The sequence below is a fragment of the Pelodiscus sinensis genome, chromosome 6 (genome assembly GCF_052426305.1).
Source record: "Pelodiscus sinensis isolate ZL-2025 chromosome 6, ASM5242630v1, whole genome shotgun sequence".
Lineage (NCBI taxonomy): Eukaryota > Metazoa > Chordata > Testudines > Trionychidae > Pelodiscus > Pelodiscus sinensis.
The window spans coordinates 72379214-72406507 of record NC_143057.1 but is presented as its reverse complement, the minus strand read 5'-3'; the positions used below and the strand labels follow the sequence as shown (position 1 = coordinate 72406507).

The window sequence follows — 27294 nt, the reverse complement described above, 5'->3', positions numbered from 1 at the left end:
CTCATTGAGTTAGCCAAGCAGTTTGAAGGGTATTGAGCATTCAAAAACAGCTGAGGGTTTCACAGCCAAGTGGGAGATAATTATGTGCAACTGACACTTAAAGCACAGGTCAAGAGGGGGAGATAAAGAGGAATGGCTAAATTTTGTGTGTGATATTTATGCAAATGATTTACTAATATGCAAATTAATTTGTTGCATAATTTGGTGGTTATTCAGCCATAAATTTCATTTTAAGGTCAAAGCACTGCCCAAGCATGAGTGGTGCTTCACCAAACTTGGCAGCATGCTGTACCAGAGTGCCTGACCTTTGATGCCTATATTTGTGGAGGCACCTGCACAGAAGATGTGAAGTTGTGGAGAGGCATCTGATGGAGGCAACTGGTTATGAGCGAAGTTTCTAGAGCAAGAACTGGGTCCTCTTCATTGTCCCTGAGACCTCTTGCCTGCTTCTTCCAACTTTTCTTCCCTATACCCATCCAGCAGAGGGAGCAGAGAGGCAGATAAGTTTGCACGAATTTCCATAAGGAGCAGCCTGCATGTACAAGTGCCCTAAAAAATAAGTGCCACTTGATAGGTTTGTGCACAGAACTCTCATAAGGAGAGGGATATAGATAGTGGATGAAGACCAGAAGGTGGGGCAAAAGAGAACTGGGCAGACAAAAGCTACCCTTAATGTTCTGTTTTGGTTTTTGTTTGTTTTGGTTTGTTTTTTGTATTTTTGAGCTCATTGCCTATAAAGCTGCATGGAAAACTGGAGACTTTTTCCAAAATTGTGTCAATTGGATTAACCCAGAATACTTCCAATAAATCCCTACTGAGAGAGGGTGATTTGTCCCTTCAGATCTGCTCTTCAGTTAAACTTTTCTCTCCTGTTTCATCACAGCACTGTAACACTCTTTATCCCTGCTACAGTCCTCACTTATATTACTGCTTGTATTAGTTCTTGTAATGCACTTGTATTACTGCTTGGCATGATATCTGCACCGCTGCAAGAGCGCAGAGGCTCCCTGTGCTCTCTCCTCAAATCCAGGGCATCCCCCTAACAAAGAGCATTGGAGATCCTTTCACATTAGTCTGCAGAATCCACGTCAATTACAGACAGCATTAGATCAATACAGCAGCTCATTTTCCTGTACACATCCTCATCTGAATAGGCCTCTCGGTTACCTAGAAACAAGAGTAAACACAAATGGCTCAGCACAGTGATCCAACAGACTCAGAGAACGACTGACTCCTGTGTGTCTGTCTGCAAGTCCAACAGCTTCTTCTGGTTTTATTTTCATTTCAAAACAATGTCTTTGATCCAAAAAATGTGCAGAATTGTAGAGAGTTTAACAGCAGATATACCTGGGGAGTCTGCCATTTTTCTGAGCTGCCCAGTGACCTTGCAGATGGACTGATGATGGCATGGGGACGCTGTGTTTGGGAAAGTTTAGCTGTTCCCTTGACAAAAGCATTTGGAGCTCCCTCGCACTGTGAATGGAGACAATTCATGGAAATGACTTAAAGAATTAAAAGAAGAACAAAGAAAACTTCAGCTGCAAGGTAATGTACGATAGTTACCCGGAGAATATATCAACAACCCTTGGCTCTCTGCCCTTCCAAAGACTTACGGTAGCTAACAGCAAACAGAACAAATACAGGGTGTTTCAATGTCTATCAGGTAGAAAGTTATTTTGTTATCTTGATGAAATGTCTATAACAAAGTTAAAGTATGCAATACTAATATTCTGCTGACCATAGGTGCCAGAAGTAGGTATGCTGGTGTTGCTGCTGCTCCCCTGGCTTGAAGTGGTTTCAATTATATATAGGATTTACAATTTGGACAAAGTCTTTCAGCACCCCTACTTTATACATTGTTCCAGATCCTTTCTTTTTCATATTATTTTCCCTTCATCTGCTATATATTTTAGAGAGTTTGTGTGTTTGTGTGTGTGTGTGTCTGTCTGTTCAAGAACTCCTCCTAAACAGTAAAAGCTAGCACCACCGAATTTGTCATACACCTTCCTCTTATCATAACTTACAGCAAGGTAAGGGTTGATTGTGCCAAGAATTAGATTGCTTCTCAGAAAACCATACAAAAAAGATACAGAATCACCAGACAGTTGAAAGAGCCTGGCTGAGAGTGCAGCCTCTAGTCCAGACTGCCCCAGTCCCAAGCCTCCCTCCCAGTCACTGGTTAGGCATAGTTTGCAGCATTCCTCACTCTTCTTGGGGCCACTGGGGGCAGATGAACCTGGACCTGCTCTAGCCAGGGGACGTGCACTCCTCTTCCGGCTGCAGCAGCTGTGAAGAGACACTTCACACTAACCCCAAGCTGCTGCAGTAAGAGAGGGCTGGGGTTGTCCTTTCTACCACGGGCATCCTGCATACCGAACCCCTCAGACCAATCCCCATCCCAGAGCAATGATTCAAATGAAGCAAAACAAAAATTGAGTTAAGGAACCAAGCAACACTGGGTAAATCTTCTAGCTATAAAATAATTTATTTTCTCTGCATTGCTATTATATATATATATATGCAGCACTATTTCAGTTCCTTCTTACAGAAATAGTGATAAATTCTTTATCATACCCTTGTAGAAGTCACAGTAAATAAGGTGATACAGTGCAAACAACTAACTGCAAACACACAGATGTGGTTTATACCCATCTGCTACAATATGATTTAATATCTAGTAACATTAGAAAAAGGGTTTTACATTCAAAGTAACTCTTCAGAGTCCATCTGTTCTATGACTAAGATGACAGGGCTACAGTGTGTGGCCAAACTGAGTTCTTAGTGACAGACTCGTTGACTTTGATAAGATTGTTTAGCAGAATTTGTCGTGCGTGTGTGTGTGTGTGTGAGAGAGAGAGAGAGAGAGAGAGTCTTTATTATTACAAGGCATCTTTACCAGTTGGATTACTCTTTTTCTTTCTTTTTCTTTTTCCTTTGACCTGTTTTGGTTCGTGTCAACCAATAGTTTTCTGTTATTATATTATATTATATTATGATCACGTCATGAATACATATTTTCATAACTGAAATATTCATAATTGAACTAAACATGATGATGATTCTTAAAAAAATTATAGCTGAACACTGAACATAAGAATAGCCATACTGGGTCCTTTATCATTATTCTACAGAATACTCATCATGATCTTTGTGGAGGAGATACCCTGGATTTGGGAAGAGAGGGATCACTAGATTATCTGTTCTGTTCACTCCCTCTGGGGCATTCTTCATCAATTACAGTCAGCATAAGATCAACACAGGTTAATTTTAGCATAGGTGCTTGTCACAGATAATTAACCCTGCCACTAAGGGACTAATACATTCTATAGACATGAACTAAATGGAATTCAAAGTGAGCAGTTTGCTTTCTTCTCTGTGGTTAGAGTCAAAAGATTATATATATTGTTTGCAAGTGTTGCTTCCGCCTAGATTTACTTATGTCAGGAGACACACTTGTGCACAAGAATAGTATGAGAGCTGCTAGTAAGAAAGTGTTCTACTAAACTACTGTTTTGATCTTTATCTCACTGCTTGGAAACCTCTTGTTTAACAATAATTAATCAATTATTAATAAAACTCCCACTAAGATTTCCTTATTTGTCAGTACAGAACAGATAACAGCTTTAAATAATAAATATTCATTGGCTATATATCACAATGGTTATGAAATATGTGTGATGATTCTGTCAAGAAATATGCTTGCTAAATAATATGCACATTGCCCCGCTGCTTGCCTGTAATTTAATTATTTATCCTAAGATTTTATGTCTAAGATTCTACTCTATGAGAATCTATTTAATTTGAGAAACACAGTTGAAGAGCAATGGAATAAGCACTAAATAACTAAAACTCAGTTCACCTGCTCACAAAAGTAGTTAGATCGCAGCCTATTTGTGAAAGCTCATTTTAAGGAGGTACAATGTGCTAACTGAAGGAACTCAGTGTATCGGTGGGAGCTGGCTCTTGGGTATGTAAGGCAGTCCTCCAGGTTAAAAAATTCTGTAACTGCTCTGGAGCGTTATTCACTGAACTTCAAGGTTATAGCTATGTGCCACAGGGCTGGAAAGATGACATCACAACATCTCCAGGGAAACAGATGCTAATTCTAAGCATCTTTTAGAATGGGAGCAACTGCCCCAGTATTTAATGCAAAGCAGAACACTCACTGGTTGATGAACAGACCTATTTCTCTTTCCGAGTTTGAGGTAGAATAGAAAGCCCTATGTTTATCCATTTCCTGACTTTTGAGGGACTACATTTATCATCTTTAGTTCTTTATTTTAGTATAGTCTTTGTGTAGAATTAAATGTATCTGACTTATGAACTCTTGTAATAAGCATTTAATAACAAAAGAGTGTTTTACTTTTTTCCTATGTATACATTTTTGATCTTGTGCAGCTCTTAATGGTGATCTGCTTAGCACCAATGAGCTTTATACTGTACAATGTGCAAAAGCAGAGAAAGCTCATAGATCATATGTAAGAACTAAGAATGAGGTACTTTACAAATTTTTACTCCCTTTATATGTTGGTAGTTACAAAGAACAATAATTTTAGGAGGGAATAAGTCTTAATGTGAATACTCAGGGATACATGCCACTACTAACTACATAAATATAGAGTTATCAGAATTATTCTCTTAATTAGCTTTGGATCTAGAAGATCCTGTCCCACCATGTCAGAATTGTGAAAAATAGGGCCAGACTCTCCTCTCCCCCAGCCCTGGGGGAATGTGTGCAGGAGAAAGTGGTGTCAAGAATCTGATTATGGATGTTTTTGATTAACCAAAGTATTTGAATTTAAAGAGTACATAACTCTTACCCAACAGAAACCAGAGCCTGGTTCACTGTGACATGCAGTTCACTCTCAGGCCCTGTATGGAAAGTCACAGGTACATGCTATATCCTTACAAAAAGAACAGCTATTCCACATATTACCTCTTGCTTTGGACTATGCCTATCTATACTACCCCTGACTTTGGGGCAAGTAGGCTGCTCTAACTTGCAATCTTGGCCACTGAGGGACCAGAGGCAGCTGGAGGATTATGACAGCAGTGTTGAGATCTGCCTTATCCCCTTCCCAACTTGCTCAGACATGTCCCTTTTTCTGAACTCTCTTGACTTTGTGTCTGTGTTCTCTAGCTAAGGAACTTAGCTGCTGATCAGATATAGCCAAAGTCTGGTCTTTTGCTCTCCCTGAATGGAAATCAGAAATTGATCAATACTCTTCTAATTCCCTACTATACGTTGTAGAATGTTTGCTGTCTATGAAATATATATTAATGCGTGAAGTCCTGTCCTGTAAATATAGATGGTATAGATCAGTGTTTCTTAAACTTTTTTAAGACCGAGGAACACCAAACAATAATTTTTTTATGAGGAACACCAAGAATTTTTTGTTGAGCAAAAAAAAGGTCACCTGACCCTTTAAGGGCAGCCATTTTGAATTCTTGAATTCTGTTGTTCTCCGCGGCACACCGGTGTGCCTCGGAACACAGTTTAAGAAACAATGGTATTGTTTGTATGCTTGTTTTAGTTATGTGCATGAAAACCACAAATAAACACTTTAACCTTCGCTTTAGACAGGAGTTTCTTCAAGCAAACATGTCAGAGAACTCCACTGAGCTGGTTAACTATCCTGACAAGTAAGTCAGTAATTACTTATAATCACAACTTGAACAGAAATTTATTCCAATCAAGGGCTTATTTAATGGCATCCTGGACATAAAGCACTGTCTTGTACTTATCACTACAGCTATGGTGAACAGGGAACAATGTGGATTCATTTGTATGTATTTGCTAATTGTGATTCATGCTCTCTATATCAATGGTACTTAATCTGGGGGCAATCTAGGTTGGACCTTGAATTGCAGAAAGAAAGAGAACTATTGCATTTTTATGGCTCAGGTTCTATTCCATGCATTGCCTCCACCGTATCATACCATTTTCTTCAGAATGTAATAAAAAAAATCACTCAGCTGGTTGCTTCCATGGTCCATGTCTCTTTGCAAGAGCTTACTTTCCATGGTGTTTTGAAAGTAAGGCATATTAGACTTTTGAATTGTGAGTAACTGGAAGATATCATAAAATCATAGACGTGTAGGAGTGAAAGGGACCTCAAGAAGTGTCAGAGTCCAGCCCTTTGCTCTGAGATAGGTACAAATAAACCTAGACCACCCTTGTCAGGTTTGTCTCACAGGCTTTTAAACCTTCCAATGTAGAGGATTCCACAATCTCTCTTAGAAGTCTGTTCCAGAGTTTAATTATCCTTATACTGAGAACATTTTTCTAATATCTAACCTAAATCTCTCTTGCTGCAGATTTAAACCCATTACTTCTTGAACTGCCTCCAGAGAACAATTGATTACCATCTTCTTTATAATAACCTGTGGCAGTACCACTCACCTCACATGAATGCCCCTGTGGTTGAGTGTCTGCATTTGCAGTCTCCCAGCTTTACTTCACTTGATGTGATCTCTGTTGGTAGTTAAATTTTTCAAGTACTTTTTAGTGAGGGTTGAGCCATGGACAGAGTCTGTAGGTATTCAAACAAAGTAGATTCCTTCCAGGGTACAAATCCATTAGGGCCTTTCACAGGGCCCTCCATAACATCTTGGTCCAGACTTCTCTCTCCAGGCTCAGTTATCAGTCCAACAGGACCTATTGCAGTATTTTGATTATCCTTAGCACCTTTGAAGCTAGCTTCCAATGGTACTAGCTATGTTACGGAGCAGTGCTACAAGGTCCCTCCCTGGTGACTCTTTGCTCTGTAGCCAGCTTCCCTTACCCCTGTCCACCACCTGAGTCACTTGTTCAGTTTCTTGCTGGTGTTAACACAGTTCAGATAAATGCTGGTCCTTTCTGAGGTCTTATTCCCCCTTCTGTGGGCTTTAAACATTCTACCTGTGGCTGGTGGGTGGGACCAGGCCTGCCCACTATTCTGGATTTCAACCCTGGGATCCTGCAAAGCAATCACCACCATCTGTTTCCTTTTAACTTACTGCTTCATTTCTCTGGGCCTCTTCCCTTCTTAGCCCCAGCTTTTTCAGTTTCACTCTTACCTCAGGGCTGAAATCTTTTTTTTTTTTTGAGTCCCAGTCATCATCCAGGTGCCCCTTCTCTGCTCTCTGTCCAGATAGTGCCACTCCTGCACCTAGCCAGGAGCACCATCCCTGTTCCCCTGACTCCAGCCAGCAACTGATCTGCCCTGTCCGGCAGCTACTTTTACATGAGCCTGCTGGGCTCCAATTGGGTGCTTATTGCAGCCTCTCTAGGCAACCTAGAGGACCCACCTTTACTACTCTTTCTTGGAGAAGGGTGTGGTAGAGTGCAAGGCCTCCAGCAGAGGGCCTCTCTCTAGCAGAGAGCCTTTAACATATATGAGGAGTTTTATCAGCACCATGTTCAATCTTCTATTTTCAAGACTAAACATGCCTACTTTAACCTTTCCACAGGTCAGGTTATCTAAATCTGTTATCATTTTTGTTGGTCCTTTCTGCACTGTCTACAATGTTTCTTAAATGTGGAACCCAAAATTAGATACAATACTGTCGCTGAGGTCTCACTGAGTAGAGTGGGACAACCCTCTTCAATATCGTACAAGCAATGCTCCTGTTAACACATCCTAGTATATTAGCCTTTTTCTTAACAGCCTATATTTCACCTTTTTCTCAGTTGCACTAAGAAGGCCTCCTTTGCTTTTTCTCCTCAGAAGCCTCAATGTAATTACCGATGAGAACCAATTACTACACATTCCTTTCTAAGCAACCGCATTTATTCTTAATGTGACAGCATCTCAGAGAAAACATTAAAACAGAAGATCCTACATGCATGCTAATAACTTTACCAGAGATCACTTCCAGATCCAACAAGGGCTGTGGCCACCGAGTAGTCCTTCAAACTTCACAAAGGAGTTTTCTTCTATGATCACAAGTTCACAGCAGCTGTTAGCTCAAGCAAACACACACAAGAATCTGTGACTCACTCTGTGAATACAGTTTGGGTCTTTGATCTGCAGAGACTATGACTAAGTAGTCAGCCAGACAAGAATCCCCTTCTCAGGGCAAAGCCTCAAATGGTGAGGGTCTTTGCATATCTGGACATGGTGATTTGCATTCATCTCCTTCCAGGTATTTCCTAGAAATCCTCTTTACTTGGTTTGTCTGGCACATTGTTTAAAACAATCCTCTGAGGCTAATAACACTTCCCAGTGTTTACATTGGCTGTGTCTTCTTCCTAGAGAAGTTACAATCACAAAATAATACATCAGCTTTGCATTTTTAATACAATGAACTCCTAACATACTTAAACTTAATTCAGTAAGGTTTAGTGCAATTCATTGCCATAGCTGGCATATCAATCAGTAGAACTAGGCTGGAATAAGGAGGAATATTCGCTGCATCCAAGTAAAGAGAGAGCAAAAATCACTGCCATGCCATGCAAAAATCAATGCGATGAGGCATTGAACCTGCCTGATTGTTGCACAATCTTTCCTCCTCCAGCATATAACAGGAGATGGTCTTTGGATCTCAGAGCAGAGCTGGAGTTATTTAAAAATTACTAGAAATGATGTAATCATCGCTGACATGAATGAACTGCAGGACTGAATCAAAAGCACAAACTACAGGATTTCTCATAATAAACAATTTTCAGGATGCAAGGTCATTGGCAAGTTGCCACTAGGTTATCATTTAAAATCTACTAAGATATGGATTTAAAAAAACTAAATAGGATAAATGATTTATGATTTCTTCCAGTCAGTGAACTCAGTCATGCAACAACTGAGTGATAGCTGCTATTTTTCAGACTTAAGGAATATCTTTACTTTTTTAGCATTGTACTTAACCTCCTTTTTAGTCATGTGCTGCATATTTTGCATTATAATACTACCAACAAAAAAGTGCTAGATAGGCTGCCCTGGTAGTTAGTGAGCCACGCTCTGATGAAAGTTTCTGGTTCAGTTTCCAGGCTCAGCTTTGCCTTCACAAGTGCAGAGGTGTACAATTTGCATTCTCCCAGCCCTGTGCCTGCTAAACAGTTGGGCTGGAAAAGGAATTCACTCTTGTGGAAAAGCAGCAGTGGTCCTTGCAGTGCCCTTCCAAGTAGAATGTCCACCACAGAACTGCACTTCCTGAATCATTCACACTCTGTGTCTATAACCAAGGTTGCTGAGTTTAGAGCACTGTTTCCATAACGTGCTAAAGTCTATGGCAGAGAGAATGAAAAGCTCTGCAGTGACCCAACACTCAGCCAGTAGGATATCACTCACGTCTTAATGAGGACTAAACTAGACAAAAAGTAAGATGGAGTCATTGGAAAACAAATGTTATGTGGTACTGTTCATTATGACAGTTTGAGGGTCAAGGCAATAGACAGTTCATGCAAATAAAGTGTTTTATGGCTGAATATCGAATGTCCCCATCAAACTGTTTAGCTAGTAAAAGTTATAGGTTTATTCTGCTTAATACGTAATACTTTTTGTTTAATATTCAGAGAAATGAGGATGTATTTGCTTCTAGACTGAACATTCATGGTTTCTAGGAGTTGAATATAAGGAGCATGTTCATTACTCATGACTGTGAAGTGCCATCATGCTAAATTATTCTTTTTTGCAGAAATAAAAGAACTTGAAGTAATGCAAAGCTGATTAACTACCCCTTGTATGACATCTAAAAATATTCCTGTCATGAATTTACTTGATGTGTTCTTGTGTTAATTTTTATTTCAGACTTGGCTGCCTAAACTTAGAATTGTCAGAATTATAGAATTGCATCATAATTGACTCTTGTGGAAATGGTTACAATGTAACTGATGAATAATTTTTAGTTCAGATAGAAAATAAGTAGCAAGAGCAGATGAATTCTAATGAAACAAAAATATCGTTTTCATGCAAATAAAGGAAAAAATCCAGAATGTAACATATTAGGAAAATTTTTCCAAAAGAAAATGTCTCAATTTTCCCATTGTTTTTCTTAAAGATATTGTTTGATTCACTGGGGCAATGGTCACTAACAACCCAGAGTTCTGCTCTCCTCTGCCTATCTTCCAAAGAAGCCATGTGATCTTAATGATTTGGGATCACATATATGTATATCTTGGCATCTGTACTCTTCAGTGATGGCAGTGAGAGCAGAGCAATACTACTGATCACTGAGGGATCTAGTGCTTCTAGAGATCTCTCAGATTCCTCTCATAACTGATGTTAGAAGAGTAATATAGCTGATCCTATGACAGCTTTTTTACTTTGTCACCTAATTTTACTGCCTTAGACTCCTTTTTATTCCTCTGGAAAGAGTATATTGTGTTTATTATAAACACAATTTTCCATTAGCCTACCTCTTTGGGCCTAGAATGCACTCCTGAATTTGTACCCCCAAAGTATTGATGCAATTTGCTGTTGCTTGCTCTTTGAACCAGTTAAACGAAGTGATGCTGACAGGCAGAGGAAAAAAATTGAAGAGCTTGCATTTGCAGTGGAGTCTGAAGATATACACCTATGATCGATCAGTTCACTCCATGATCTCTAGGAGTACGTGTGGATTCCTCACCTATGTTGAGCTCTCATATAGGAAGCATTATGCACAGATGCTATTAACATCTCCACTTGACTAGGAGACTCTCTCGCATCCTGGCAGGTGAAGGCCTGGACTTAGTTATTTATCACTTTGTCAGCATTAGGAAACTGATACTAATACAAAATGCTGCAGCACATCTCAGCAAAATAGGCAGCCACAAGCATATCAGAGCTTTCTATGTTGGTTTCTCATAGAATTTCAAATCTAGTTCAAAGTTTCATCTGTATCTTCAAAGTGCTCCATGACTTGGTCCCAAGAGATTTAAAAGAAGTTCTGTGATGAAGGCCATGCTTGACAATGCTGTTCATCTGGGATAATGGAATGGTCAAATGAAGAGTGATGATCATCTGTGCATGAGACAGAACTTTCTGTGAGATTGGTCTGCAAGTGTGGAATGATCTCCTTCAGGAACCAAGGACAACCACAAACCTTACTGCCTTCACTTGTAGGTACATAACACACACACAGCAACAGTTTTTAATAGTCATATATTAAAAAACTTGTTCCCCTCATTGTATACCTCGTATCAAAACAAGATACTATCCTGCACACTTTTCCCTCTAGGAAGATGATAACAGAACAAACAACTAGATTGCTTTGAAAATCTCAACAAACATGGCAAGGCCCACTTTAATGAAGCCAACATTTCTAGTAGGAGAATGAAATGAAATCTCAACAAACTTTACAGTTTTATGATTACAGCCTGAACAGCCTGATTTCAGGAGGTCTTGGAGTTTGACACATGTTTTCAGATATTTTTAAAAGGCAATTGATGAGAAAATTGGTTTAGAAATATAGCAGATATAGTTCTTCAGTTTTATATTCATTCTACCAAAAGCATGACCAAAGCTTTCTATTTCAAGCCAGCTGGGCCAACAAGATGAATATCAGTGACAGTGATTTATGGTAAATAAATTACCACATTTTTTGACAATTCAAAGTTCTATAATAGTTCGAGAATCTGGTAAACCACTTTCTCAGATTTCTATTTCCATACTGCCCTCTTAGATCAGCATTATATACCATACAAAGTGGTGGGCTGGAGAAAGAAAAATAAAATCCTTATAAAATGTGGAGGAAATCTGAAGGATGATGCAAAATATCAGCAGCAAATGCTCCCATTTTTGCTGTTTACATATAAAAGTATTTGAAAGCTGTAGGTAGCACCTCTGAAAAGGGGTATTCTCTGTTTCAGCTACATCCATGGTCCAGCAGGACCACAGGTGCTCCTGGACCAGAATGCCCCGGAGCCAAATGGCAAGAGGGCCAGCAGCCTGGTGGGGCTGGAGACAGCAGGACTGGAGAAGCCCCACAGCAGTGCTGGGGCTTGCAACTAGAGAACCTTGGCACCCCACCTGCAGAAGAGCGGGGGGAGCTGTAGAAGCCCAGGTACCCGCAGCAGCACCTGGTCAGGGTCCGGAGAATCCCAGTTGTCTGTGGCAGCCCATGGCAGCATAGAGCCGGAGAACCATGACAGCCGGTGGCAGGATAGAGTCAGGGAGAAGCTTGGCCACCCATGGCAGCATGGGGCTGGGGAAATCTGGCCGCACATAGCAGTGCAGGCCAGGGCCGAAGAACCCAAGCCACCAAAGGCAGCCCCAGGGCCAGGGCTGGTGGCAGCAGAGTGGGAAAAAGAGTAGAGGGGGTCAGAGGCAGGGGACCAGCTGGCTCAGGACCCATAGCCAGGGACACCTCCCTTGGTCCAGCAAATTCTATCATTTGGGACTAGTCAGGTCCCGACCGTGCCAGACCAGGGAGGTCCAACCTACACTAATGGGCTTTTTCTGTTCCAACAGAACAAGTCAGAGTAGTTGCTGTGGAGAAAAAAGAGAAAAAGTCAAATGTTCTGTATTGTAAGGGAGCTGAAGGCCTTATGCATCTTGCAGGATCAGGCCCTTAACAAGAGAAATCTGATAGAAGAAGAAAGTAGATTTTCTTTGCATGTTATACTGCTGAATCATGGCTTGTTCTTTTGCAGATAGTTGTTCAGCCATCTACTCAGCATGGTTCTAGCATGAAATACTACATAATTAGTAACAGTGATCAATACTAATATGGTTCAGAAGAGAGCTATACATTTTACTTTTCTCTGGCTCCCAATGATCACCTCTTTCAAGTGACATTCCTACTACACTTCGCCCAGCATTGAATCTTGCATTTCATCCCACTTTTAGACTCGATCATCAGGTTTCAGCACCTTTGTTCACCAACCTGAGCACTTCGGCAGTACCAGATGGCTTTGATCCATGCCATTTACCTCTCTCCAGGAGGTACCTTTTTATGATTGTTTTGTCGGAAGAGGCTTTTCCAACATTTGGCCTGTCTAAGCTGGGCCAAATGTTGGAAAAAAATCCCTCTTTCGAAAGCCCACTTCTTCCTCGTAGAACGAGGAATACAGGGGCTTCTGAAAGAGTACATTTGCACTTCCACAAACAAAAAGCAGAAGAGCAAACACATTCCCTGGACAGTATCCTGAAAACTCCTGCAGTCCAGCCGTACCCTGATGTTCAGTAACTGGAACTCAAAATCTTTCTCTAGTCAGACAGCTAATATGTCAACAGGCTTTATTAGAATTTCATTTTCATACAATTACTGGAGCCCTTTTCTTTGTTAAACAAGATGGTCTTTGAGAAACAGCAATGAATTTTAAAAACAAAAATAAGATTTTAAATAAATCTGAATTACACTGCAGGATTCTCAGTCAGTCTTCTGCAATCAAGGTTTAGCAGGCACTGATAATGCACAGCATACACAATCTTAAGAGGTCAGTTTGACATTTAAACTGTACAGAGCAGTGACTGACATTAAGTGTTTAGTTCCATTGCTGGTTCATGCCTGGCAATGGTGATGTTTATTTTAAAATCATAATTGCACAGCTAAATGTAAAACAACTCTTGGTACACACACAGAGCCCAGGAGCCAGTTGCAGAATATCTTTATAGTCCATATGGTTATAAAATTTGTTGTGGATTACCCTTAGGCACACATCAATCAGTAACTGCCATCTCTGCATTTTTTGTATTGATTGAGCAGGACAGTTGAACTTTCTTCTCCTCTTTAAATTATTTTTATAGCAGAACATTTATATATAGCATTCAAAAAGTAAAGATCATAATAATGGAAAATTCATCTGTCTTCTTTCCAGATTACTATCTGGGTATTTTCTTTCCTATTCAATTATGGATTTCAGTTAAACCATGTTATAAGGTATTGTGTTCATGCCATTTTAGTTAAATTAAGAGACGTGATACAAGTGGTCTTTTGGATGAGATGTAAATCCAAGATTCTGACCTATTTGCAGTATTTCAAAGATCTCAGGGGACTTTTTACAAGAATAAGAGTGTCTTGATCAAATTTCAGCTTGGGCCTGTCTATCTAAAAGGCCATTTCTAATGGCTATGATATTCTTCCTCCCATCTGACTCAAGACTATCTGTGTAGTTTTGCTACATGTTCCTAAATATCCGGCTCATTCCATCCCAGAGCTGGTTGCATTTCACTCTGTGTGTTTGTGAAATAATCCCTCTGTCCACAGTCCTATGTTCCCACATCCACAAGCAAATCGGCCCTGAATGGCAGTAGTAATACAATTCTGCTATACAGTATAGTCAAGTAGGTAGACAGCCTAAGAAAGGTGGCTTAGCTGCAGTCATTGTACACCATAGAGCTGTGCTCTGTGGAGATCAGGACACCAACCGCAGTAGCACCAAGAAAATTTTGTGTGTGAATAGATAGAGGAATAATTTACACACACACAAAAATCATTCATCCCTGTGCAAAGCCCATGTACTAATTCTTTCTGTGTAGGAGCTCTTCACGGTGAATGGAGTCTTCCTCATAGGTGCTCTAAAGTGGCTGTGTGTATGGAAAGATTTAGTAGTGGATCCACCAAGGTGCTCAGATACCACAGTGATAGACCCAGTGCAAAAACCTTGAGGGGGAAAAGGACATCGAGACCATTATGCAATATGGTCCCCATTTCTCACTATGATAGTAAATGAGAATTGTAAACTTATACAAAATGGTCACTAGAGAGGCAGACCTGATATAAAAATATGTCTATAGTAAGGTAAATGAATCCTTGATCCAAGGACAAATTTTATTTGGATTGATTTTCTTTATTGCTAAACGTAAGCTACCGAAAGAGACATTAACCAGAGCAAGTACAAATTGTGCAAGTCCAGAAGTACTATAATTTCTGACCACACTATGCATTATGAAACAGTTCTGCATTAAAACGACATTGTTTCATTGATGTTCTGTTCGGCTCCGTGCAAATGTGTGAGTAAAGTTAATATTGAACGACTCACGGGACTGGTAATGGAACATAAGGTGTTTTGTTTCGAGGTTCCCAGTTCAAACCCAGTTAGCATTAGTAATTACTAGAAATGTTTTCTGTTTAAAGACTGTTAAGGGGTCAGATGTGAAAGGAATTCAGGATCTCTGTCCAGTTTCCAATGGAAAAGTGTCATCATTAAGCAAACTACCATTACAAATGTAATCAATTACCACCCTACAAAGGTCACAAGGGCTGAACTACTGAACTACTCTCTCAAAGGAAATAATGGTCACTCCAGGTAAGGACCAAGACATAATGACAGGACAGAGGGAAGTCTCAGAGGGGTATCTATGTCAGTTTGTATCTGCAAAAACAATGGCACCTCAGGGCACAGATACACAACTTGAGCTACGTCAATTGCATAGCTTAAGTTGAAATAGCTTAAAGCAGCTTTTGGTGCTGTCCCCACTGCAGGAAGTTGAAGGAAAAACACTCTTCCTTTGACTTCTCTTACTCCTGGCTATGTCTACACTCCACTGTTCTTCTGGAAAAAGCAAGGCAAATTGCAATTTGTGTAGCTTTTTCTGCTTCTTTTTTCAGAAGAGGCTTTTCCAACATTTGGCCCATCTACACTGGGCCAAATGTTGGAAAAAAAAACCTTTTTGGAACATCCCTTCTTCCTCATAAAATTAGGTTTACAGGGATGCCGAAAAAGTATGTCTGCTCTTCCAAAAAATAAAATGGAAGAGCAGACGCATTCCCTGGATGTGGCAGAGTTTTTCCAGGATATCAGAAATATTTCGGAAAAACTCTACAGTGTAGAGATAGCCCTTGTGAAATGAGGGTTACAGAAGTCGGAGTAAGAAGTCCGCCATCTTGAAATTATTTCAAAATGATGACTTGCAGTGTAGACATGCACTTCATTATTTCAAAATAACATCAGTTATTTAGAAATAACGCTGCAGTGTAGACATGCCCCTAGAGACTAACAGACGTATTAGGGCATAAGCTTTCATGGGTAAAACCCACTTCACTAGGTGAATTGGAGTGGAATTCACAGCCCCTGCCTCAGGTGCAAACTGCAGTCTGAAATGGCCACTTGTCATTTGCAAGGGGTTGTGGACCCGCTGCATTTGTCTATCACTGGCTGTGTCCCTGCAGCCATACTACAATTAGGCCTTGCCTCAGGCCCTGCAACCTGGGACTGACGTCAGGCCAGAGCTCCCCAGCCCTGCCTGCTCTTCCCCTGCTTCAGCTTCCCCGGCACCCAGGTCCCTCCTGCTCCCCAGCTATAGCAAGAGTGTGTTAGTCCTCGTTCTCTCCAGGAGCCCTTATTTATGCAATCCCACCTGGGACCTAATTGTCTGTCTCTTCCTCAGCTTTTGGCTCCACTGCTTCATACCTCTCCCTTTAATCCTTAAAGGGCCAATGCGGGGCCGATGCCCCATTATTTTTTGTATTGTGGTAGCACCTGGGGCCCCATTGTGCCAGACATTATATACCCTTTGAGCACCATACACAGTCCATACCATCCCCTACACCTCAGTTCTTCTCACTTTTCATGGAAAGCCTTATCTTCTAAACAAACTGAAGCCCTGTCATTGCCTTCAGTGGCAGTTAGACTGGACACCCAGAAATGTACAATGTTTATCCAAGGTTCACATATATGTTATCTGGCTAGACTGTGTTTTGTGTGTCCCTTGGCATTCATGGGACTAGCTCCTTCATTGTCACACACCTGCACCTGCACCAGGCCTTGTCTTGTGAAGGAATTCTGATGGTTTGCATTGCATTGTGAATGGAATGTACAAATTATTAATATTATTAATTATCTGTGTCACATTTGCATCTTAGAGACCTCAGTTAAGAATCTCAGCCTGGTGTGCTCCAAGCTTGTGACAATCAGGGTCCAGATACCCCAAAGTAGAACAAGGGATTTGAACCCAAAGAATAAGCAATAGAATCAACTGATTGTATGTATTATTGTGTTATAAAAACATGTTGAGTAAGGTCTTTTACATTACAGGTTGTAATGTTCTAAAATGATAGGATTTGTATAGCATAAGAACATCAGAATGGCCATACTGGGTCAGACCAAAGGTCTATCTAGCCCAGTATCCTGTCTGCCGACAGTGGCCAATGCCAGATGCCCCACAGGGAGGAATCACAACAGGTAATCCTCATGTGATCCCTCCCCTGTCACCCACTTCCAGACAAACAGAGGCTAGGGACACCATTCCTACCCATTCTGGCAGATAGCCATCGATGGACCTGACCTCCATGAATCTATCCAGCTCTTTTTTGAATCCTGTTAAAGTTCTAGCGACTACAGTTATGATTTTATACATTTGTGTATATAGAGAACTGTGCTCAAAGCTTTGACTGCACCTCACAGCAGGACAGTGAGCGATCAGAAGAGTAGAGACCCCTCCCAAGCCTGCTGTTTACAAGAAATCACTTCAAGTGCCCATCCATTGTCCAGCCCAGGAAAAGACAGACATAGCCTCCTTAGAGCTAATGGAAAGACACTGAGACATCCCAGTTCTTAAGTCCAGAGAGGTTTTCCACTCTGAATAAAACTGAGTCACTAGAGATCAAGAAGGAGAAAACAAAAGGACCAAAAGCTTAAAAAAAAAAGATTGGTGTCTGCAGTTTGACATCCAGAAACTGAGAGACAGTCACTTGACAAATACTGTACATGAAATACTAGATCCTCACTATGGCTAAAGGGTATGCTGAGAAATTGTTCAAAGGCAATATGTAACTTGAATTAAAAAGCAGATTTTATCTCATATGGAAGTGTAAAGCCTGAGGTTGAGTCTTTATTCCGATATAATCCTTATGTGTTTGCTTTCCTTCTGATTTCATCTTTCAATCTGAACCCTTATGTTTGTTTTTACCCCTAGGCAGTATCTGCTGTGCAAAATGTGTGCAGTGTCCCCTCCCCCCCTCCCCCCAAAGTAACTGTTTTCTGATTTCACACCTCTGCAGGTGATGAATCAGAGTGGGAAGAGACAGGGTGTGAGATAGTTAAGACTTTGGGAAGGATGGATTTGGGAAGATTCAGGAGTAAAGGGTTGTTGGTGTCACACTTCAAGGAGTAAATAAACTGGTAAGACACTGGGCAAGATCTTGTGCTTGTGGGCTGGTTACTGAAGCAGGAAACTGAACTAGAGCTGCACAGCACAAAGGACCCCATGTCAGTGACAGTATCTCTTACTGGCCATATTGATCTCTAGAGCATAACAGTCCCAGCTCCAGAGATCTCAAATAAATCTTTCTCAACATAGGGAGTAGCATGTCACTTGGCATAGCACAGTGTATAAGAACATAAGAATGGCCATACTGGGTCAGACCAAAGGTCCATCCAGCCCAGTACCCTGTCTGCTAATGCCAGGTGTCCCACAGAGAGTGAATCAAACAGGTAATGATCAAGCAATCTCTCTCCTGCCACCCATCTCCACACTCTGACAAACAGAAGTTAGGGACACCATTCCTTACCCATACTGGCTAATAGCCATTTATGGACTTAGTCTCCATGAATTTATCTAGTTCTCTTTTAAAATCCCTGTTATAGTCCTAGCCTTCACAACTTCCTTCAGGCAAGGAGTTCCACAGATTGACTATGCACTGTGTGAAGAACGTCCTTTTATTTGTTTTAAACCTGCTGCCCATTAGTTTAATTTGCTGGCCCCTAGCTCTTATATTATGGGAACAAGTAAATAACTTTTCTTCATTCACTTTCTCCACACCACTCATGATTTTATAGACCTCTATCATATCTCCCCTTAGTCTCCTCTTTTCCAAGCTGAAAAGTCCCAGACTCTTTAATCTCTCCTCATATGGGACCCATTCCAAATCCCTAATCATATTAGTTGCCCTTCTCTGAACCTTTTCTAATGCCAGGATATCTTTTTTGAGATGAGGAGACCACATCTGTATGAAGTATTCAAGATGTGGGGGTACCATGGTTTTACACAGAGGCAATACGATATTCTCTGTCTTATTCTCTAACCCTTTTTAATGATTCCTAACATCCTGTTTGCTTTTTTGACTGCTGCTACACACTGTGTGGACGTCTTCAGAGAACTATCCATGATGACTCCAAGATCTCTTTCCTGATTAGTTGTAGCTAAATAAGCCCCCATCATATTATATGTATAGTTGGGGTTATTTTTCCAATGTGCATTACTTTTACATTTATCCACATTACATTTCATTTGCCATTTTGTTGCCCACTTTGGTGAGATCTTTTTGAAGTTCTTCACAGTCTGCTTTGGTCTTAACTACCTTGAGCAGTTTCATGTTGTCTGCAAACTTTTCCACTTCACTGTTTACCCCTTTCTCCAGATCATTTATGAATATGTTGAATAGGATTGGTCTAAGGACTGACCCGTGGGGAACACCATTAGTTATCCCTCTCCATTCTGAAAATTTACCATTTATTCCTACCCTTTGTTTCCTGTCTTTTAACCAGTTCTCAGTCCATGAAAGGATCTTCCTTCTTATCCCATGACAACTTAATTTATGTAAGAACCTTTGGTGAGAGACCTTGTCAAAGGCTTTCTGGAAATCTAAGTACACTATATCTACTGGATCCCCCTTGTCCACATGTTTGTTGACCCCTTCAAAGAACTCTAATCGATTAGTAAGACATGATTTCCCTTTACAGAAACCATGTTGACTTTTGCCCAACAAATTATGTTCTTCTATGTGTCTGACAATTTTATTATTTATTATCGTTTTAACTAATTTGCCCAGTACTGACGTTAGACTTACCGGTCTGTAATTGCCAGGAACGCTTCTAGAGCCTTTTTAAATATTGGCACTACATTAGCTATCTTCCAGTCATTGGGTACAGAAGCTGATTTAAAGGATAGGTTACAAACCATAGTTAATAGTTCCGCAATTTCACATTTGAGTTCTTTCAGAACTCTTGGGTGAATGCCATCTGGTGCTGGTGACTTGTTACTGTTTTCAATTAATTCCAAAACCTCCTCTAATGACACTTCTACCTGTGACAAGTCCTCAGATTTGTCACCTACAAAGGATGGATCAGGTTTGGGAATCTCCCTAACATCCTCAGTCATGAAGACAGAAGCAAAGAATTCATTTAGTTTCTCCACAATGACTTTATTGTCTTTAAGTGCTCCTTTTGTATCTCGATAGTCCAGGGGCCCCACTGATTGTTTAGGAGACTTCCTGCTTCTGATGTACTTAAAAAACATTTTATTACCTTTTGAGTTTTTGCCTAGCTGTTCTTCAAACTCCTTTTTGGCTTTTTTAATTACATTTTTACACTTAATTTGGCAGTGTTTATGCTCCTTTCTATTTACCTCAGGAGGATTTGACTTCCGCTTTTTAAAAGATGCCTTTTTATCTTTCAGTGCTTCTTTTACATGGTTGTTAAGCCACAGTGGCTCTTTATTATTATTATTATTATTATTGTGTTATTCCTACCATCAGAAATGTAAGAAAGGTGCTATTTTCCTCCACAGGGAAGGTCTAATTGAAATCACAGCAGCTTCACCCCAGCCCATTCTTGTTGCTATATGACTGGGGGTATTTATGTTTACTCCATCTAGAGCAAGGGTTCCCAGCCTGGGGTACATATACCCTCAGGGGGTCCGAGAAGCTTGTCAAGGGGGTACAGGGAATATTTGGTAAATAACTAGATTATCCTAATTGAAATATTCCAAAAGTAGTAGTGTTAGTGAAAAAAGTTGTGGATTCTAGAGTCTAGAATTTGTTTCCTTTCATATTTAATAGGGGGTATGGGAAGGTTTACTAAAAGCCAAGGAGGTACGAGGACCGAAAAAGGTTGGGAACCCCTGATCTAGAGAGTGCAGCTAATAGATTAATCTGCTTGTTTAAAAGGTTTATCAGCTAGTCACATTACTCCCTCATATAGGTGTGTTTACCGTAAATTAGCATATATAATCCATGCACAAGTATTACCCGCACCTGTGTATACCCCGCAGTTTTTCCTGATTGAGTAAAAATAGTCTTACATACCCCACACACGTTTATGGCCCACGGGAGAGGAACTGTTAATGAACAGCACCTGTAATGAAGTGTTAATGAGCCTCAGATGATAACACTGAGCAGTAAGTATGCTACAACCCTTATTGCTGGTACATAATCCCTTTTAACCACCGTTTTACCATTCATTTATTCCTTTAGTAGTTTTAACTTGTACTGAATTTTAAAAAGGTATTTTAAACTTTTTACACTTTTTAAACTTTTTAAATATGCCTAAGCACAAATCCTACACAGCCAATTTTAAATTGTGTGTTGTGACATATGCAAAGGACAATGGAAACAGAGCTGCAGGGAGAAAATACTCTGTGAATGAAAAGTTGGTTCGGGAGTGGAGAAAGGAAGATGCAGAGCTTGAAAAATTACACCCTAGGAAAAGAGCGCAATGCGGAAAGAAAGCCAAGTGGCCAAACCTGAAAGAAAATTTGTTGAAGTGGGTTCGTGCACAGAGAGAGAGAGCAAAGGGACAGTGTCAACGGTAGCCATACAACTCAAAGCTCGACTTATGGCTATGGAACAGAAAATCTATTATTTTAAGGGGGGCTCAGGAAATTGGGTGTACAAATTTATGTGGAGAAACAATCTGTTGGTTCACACATGGACATCTGCTGGGCAATGGCTTCCCGATGAATGGGAAAAGAAAATGGATGATTTTAAAACTTTTGTACATAAAGAAATTGACCAGCTGGGCTTGCAACCAAGAAATGTTATTAACATGGATGAGGTGCCCATGTCATTTGACATACCCACTACTCGGTCTGTTGCAGAAACGGGAACGAAAACAGTCTGTGTAGCAACCACCAGTCATGAACACACCAGTTTTACTGTAGTGTTTGCATGCACAGCAAATGGTGATAAATTAAAACCTATGGTGATTTTTAAGAGGGTAACGATGCCTAGAGAGAAACTGCCGGCTGGCATTTGCATGGTTTGTAACAGAAAGGGCTGGATGAACACAGATGTTATGAAGACAGACAGACAGCTGCTTTCATGCATGAAAAGGTGGTGGTGGTGGGAGGGGGTTAATCCTAATTCTCTGCTGGTTTTAGATTCTTTGGCCTCCCACAAAGAAACTTCAGTTGAGAAACATATAAACTCCGTGGGTGCACATATTGCCATAATTCTAGGTGGGCAGACCGGCAAGTTGCAGCTGCTTGATGTGGCTGTCAACCACCCGTTCAAGTGCTGCATCCGAGAGGAATAGGACAATTGGATGACAAATGGGAAACACACATTCACTCCGGCAGATCGACAGTGCTGTGCAACTTACGTGAAAGTTTGCAGATGGGTTTTGGATGCTTGGGACAGAATAAAACTGGCTACAATTTGCAATGGGTTCCGTAAATGTGACATTCTTCCCAATGTTGACTCTTCTAGCTCTGAATCCAACTACAACAGCAATTCTGATTCGGCACCACAGACGTCAACTGTCACCAAAGCTCACCTAGCCTTGGCTATGGATTTTATGGATGTTTTTTGTGACAGTGACTATGATGAAAGTTTTGATGGTTTTGAAAACTCAGATGCTGAGGAGGATGCTGCTGGCACTGATTCTAAAGCGCAGAGTGAATGAACTTATGTATTTGATGACAATGCGAAGATGGCTTTCTTTTAAATAGTTTTACCATATATTTATTCTTTTACTAGTAGAATGTATTTTAATGTATTTTAACATAACTGCCTCAATTATTAAATTAAAATATGTGATTTTATCAAGTAAGAGTCAGTCGTATCTTCCTGCACTTTCAGTTAAAAAAACCTTTATTACATGTGGAAGAGTATAACCTACGGGGGAGGGGAGTTGTAAAATTGTGCATAACCCGCGGGATATATACACTAAAACACAGTACATAAATGATTATCATGGAGCTGTATAATACAGCACCAGGGAAAGAAAAAAGAAAATGGTTTGTTATTCCAGCACGCTTGATGTCAGATTTTGATCTTACTATAGCTATTGTCATATGAAAGTGTCACATGTAGCATACAGTAAATCCTCACCATTTGCGATGGATGCTTTCATTACAATATCATGACTAGTCACATCTGCAAACACAGGTTGTACCTCCCTTAACTGGGACTTTCTGGTCCAGCAATATCCGTGGTCTGGCATGGACCACAGAGCCCAGGAACAGTGAGGTCTGGCCACCGCCATAGGGGGCAGGAATGCCATAGGGTGCACCAGCAACTCAACCGGGAGCCCAGTATGTGTGTGGGGGGGATGAACTGGCAGCACGGCAGGGAGCCCCAGCCCCAGCCCCAGCAGCATCCATGGAGCTCCACTCTAGCACTGTTTCGGTTCCCGCAGCGGGGGATCTCCAGCCCCAGCCCTAGAGGCAGCCAGGAAGCTCTGGGACCAACAGCAGAGCTCTTGCTCCGGCCCTCCACCCCAGCCCTTGATTGCGCAGCTCCAGGCCCAGCTGGGGAGCCAGGCAACAGTCTAGCTCTGCCCCAGCTGTGGAGCCAGGCTGGAGCCCCAACCCAGTGACAGCACAGGCCAGGAAAATGGGACCTAATCCAGCAAATCCCTTTGTTCCAGACCAGTCAGGTCCCGAGAGTGAGGTCCAACCAGTGAGGTCCAACCTGTACTGGGGGAAAATGGCCTGAGTGCTCCATTTCCCCAAGGCTCCCAGCCTCCACAGGGAACTCCCTGCAGCTCCTGGTTTGCACGGTGGGTGTGGGGGGCTCTGACCACTACTGCCGCCACCACAACAGGCCCCCGTGAGGCCCTATTCTCCTCTCAGGCAGGGGAGTAGGGTGTAATGGGGGATGGGAGAGACCCATGAATACGCAAAATCATGAATAGCAATTCCACTAATCACGAGGGTCTCCTGTATTTCAAACTTAATGCACACTGGCCAGTCTTCAGCCTCATTCATACCTTACCCTGTACCATGGTTTTTTTGTTGTTGTTGTTTTTTTTTGGACAGGGGCCAGTCTTTCCTTCCTGCAATTCCCATGATTCCTGGAAGCAGAGTGAATCTTCTAGAAAACCGACTGTCCAGTCAGGAAAGGACCACAGCTGTTCTCCTAGATCAGGCCTTTCGAATCAAAGATGACATTGTTTCTTATCTTCAGGGAAGTAAGGGCCATCAACAGGGGGAGGCAACAGCACGGCAACTGCTGGAAAACCACATACAGACCATTACAAGCATAGTTAAGAAGCTCAGCCATGATATAGAGGTAGGTCTGCATTTATTCTTGAAGCTGGTAGGATTTGTGGCATCTCAGTTTCTTATGTTTCAGTGAGGACTAATATATTTTTCAACTATAGAAAGATACTTCATATTGTTTAAGCAGCTAATATTAATCTCTCCCTGAGAAGCCAACTACCCACTTCTGCCCTAGTTACTGAACGTGATACAGTTCTCAGAAGCTTCTAGGTCTTCTCAAAAGGTTATATTGTCTCCTGTGGCTAAGATCTGCCTTAGCAGGACATCAAGGAGCCAAATACAGTTCCCTGATTCACCTATGCAATGGAGATTTACAAATGATCAAATATGGACAGACTCTGACCCCGTTTTGTTTCCAGAGTGGCACAAATGGCCTGGAAAAGGGAGAGGATTTGGTCCCAAAATTCTGCTCATTAATAGTTATAACATTCCTAGGACTTGTTAAAAAACACAGGGATACATAACATACCGGTTGATCTAATGAACAGAGACACCCAGAAATTGTTTTGGGTTTTGTGATCCAAAAGATTTGTATCCAAACCCTTTAGGGCTGGATATCTTCAAAGACCAAGCTTTTCATCAGATTTCTAATCTATCATTATTTCAGATGAATCAAGGAACACCCTCTCTCACCCTATAGGAGTGTTTGCAATTCCGTATGAAATCAGGAAATGCAGAGGCTTATGAAAGTAAAGATAGAGCACTTAATAAAGTATTTTATAAACTCAAAAGTTAATGTTTTGTTCTCTTCCAGCTTTGGATAAAATTAAGAAATAACATGAACAGTCACTAAAGTGTTGAACCAAACTCAAACTGAACTCTGAAGTTCATATTATTTTGTTACATTTATACATTTTCTTAGCAAAGAAGGTCTACTATTTCATACTAGCAGAAATACCCAGCGCCACCCGGGGAAAATGTAGTAAAAGGTGTGATGAATGAACAATGTCAATGACATTAACGTAGCACATTTTTTTGGAAATACTTTTCTCTTATATATTACTTCAAGAAATTAACATAGCCAGTACTTTTTCTGTTATCATAGGGAAAGGATCTCGTCGTTGCAGTTTATGTGACATGCTTAACAGAAGAGTCCAACAAATGCCTATGATCAGGCGCTACTAAAAGCTAATTAGTGGCCCAATTGGAACTCTGGGGGCCTAATTGGGATTCTGGGGGAATCGATTTTGAGATATAACCAATCCAATTATTTAAGTTAGGAAATCAGTAGTATCTGTGCAAAATCTTGTGATTCTATGATCAGGCGCTATAAAAGCTAATTCTCAGTGAATCACAGAATCATAGAGCTGGAAGAGACCTCAGGAGGTCATCAAGTCCAGCCCCCTGCCCAAGGCAGGACCAATCCCAACTAAATGAACCCAGCCAGGGCTTTGTCAAGCTGAGACTTAAAAACCTCAAGGGATGGAGATTCTACCACCTCCCTAGGTAACCCATTCCAGTACTTCACCACCCTCCTAGTGAAATAGCTTTTCCTCATATCCAACCTAGAGCTCTCCCACTGTAACTTGAGATCATTGCTTCTTGCTCTGCCATCCATCACTACTGTGAACAGCCTTTCTCCATCCTCTTTTGAACCTCCTTTCAGGAAGCTGAAGGCTGCTATCAAATCCCCCCTCCCCCCCCCCCCACACCCCCCCACACACACTCTTCTCTTCTGCAGACTAAACAAATCCAAATCCCTCAGTCTCTCCTCATAGGCCATGAGCTCTAACCCCCTAATAATTTTGGTTGCCCTCTATTCGACCCTCTCCAATGCATCCACATCCTTTCTATAGTGAGAGGGGGCCCCAGAACTGGACACAATACTGCAGATGTGGCCTCACTAATGTCAAATAAAGGGGAATAATCACTTCTCTGGATCTGCTGGCAATGCTCCTCCTAATGCACCCTAATATGCCATTAGCACTCTTGGCTACAAGGGCACACTGTTGACTCATATCCACTCAGTTCCCAGCCTGTAACAATATTTGGGATTCTTCTGTCCCAAGTGCCTGCACTCTACACTTATCCTTGTTGAACCTCATCAGATTTCTTTTGGCCCAATCTTCCAATCTGTCCAGGTTACTCTGGATCCTATCCCTGCCCTCCAACGTATCTACCTCTCCCCCTAGCTTAGTGTCAACTGCGAACTTGCTGAGGGTGCAATCCACCCCCTCATCCAGGTCATTAATAAAGATGTTGAACAAAACCGTCCATGAACAGATCCTTGGGGCACTTCACTAGAAACTGACCCCCAACCTGACATCGAGCCATTGATTACTACCCGTTGGGCCCGACAGTCTAGCCAGCTTTCTATCCATCTTGCAGTCCACGTATCCAATCCATAATCCCTTAACCTGGTGTCAAGAATATTGTGGGAGACAATATCAAAAGCTTTGCTAAAGTCAAGGTATATCACATCCACTGACTTTCTCATATCCACAGAGCCAGTTACCTCATCATAGAAGCTAATCAGATTGATCAAGCACAACTTGCCCTTCGTGAATCCATGTTGTGTTCCTGATCACTTTCCCCTCTTCCAAGTGCTGCAAAATGGATTACTTGAGGATCACCTCCATGATTTTTCCAGGAACTGAGGTAAGGCTGACTGGTTTATAGTTCCCTGGATTGTCCTTCTTCCCCTTTTTTAAAGATGGACACTACATTTGCCTTCTTCCAACCATCTGGGATCTCTCCCGATCGCCACGAGTTTTCAGAGATAATGGCCAAAGTCTCCGCAATTACATCTGCCAACTTCCTCAGTACCCTCGGATGCATTAAATCCATGCCCATGGATTTGTGTATGTTTAGCTCCTTTAAATAGTTCCTAACTTGTTCTTTCCCCACCAAGGGCTGTCTACCTCCTTCCCATACTGTGTTGTCTAGTGCATTAGTCTGGGAGATGACCTTGTCCGTGAAGACAGAGGCAAAGAAAGCATTGAGTACTTCAGCTTTTCCCACATCATCTGTCACTAGGTTACCTCCCTCATCCAATAAGGGCCCCACACCCTCTCTGATCACCTTCTTATTACTAACATGCCTGTAGAAACCTTTCTTGTTATCCTTCACGTCCCTTACTAGCTGCGATTCCAGTTGCTCTTTCGCCTTCCCGATAAGTCTCCTGCGTTCTCGAGCAATATATTTATACTCCTCCCTAGTCATCCGTCCAAGTTTCCACTTCTTGTAAGCTTCCTTTTTGTGTTTAAGCTCACCTAGGATGTCCCCGGGAAGT

The 27294-nt window shown here is 41.3% G+C and overlaps 1 protein-coding gene across 2 annotated transcripts in view; it reads left to right on the top strand.

Moving 5' to 3' along the window:
• The first annotated feature begins 1192 nt into the window (after window positions 1–1192).
• The window catches only part of FAM81B (family with sequence similarity 81 member B), a 62117-nt gene continuing 36015 nt past the window's right edge, over window positions 1193–27294 (top strand). The window contains exons 1-3 of one of the 2 annotated variants that reach the window (XM_075932121.2): window positions 1193–1545; window positions 5581–5643; window positions 23820–24072. In XM_075932121.2, the coding sequence (XP_075788236.1) occupies window positions 5603–5643; window positions 23820–24072 (294 nt within the window). In that variant the 5' untranslated portion in view covers window positions 1193–1545; window positions 5581–5602. Of the gene's footprint in view, window positions 1546–4145; window positions 4206–5580; window positions 5644–23819; window positions 24073–27294 lie in introns of those variants that run through there. The other variant, XM_075932120.2, reaches the window with a different exon arrangement.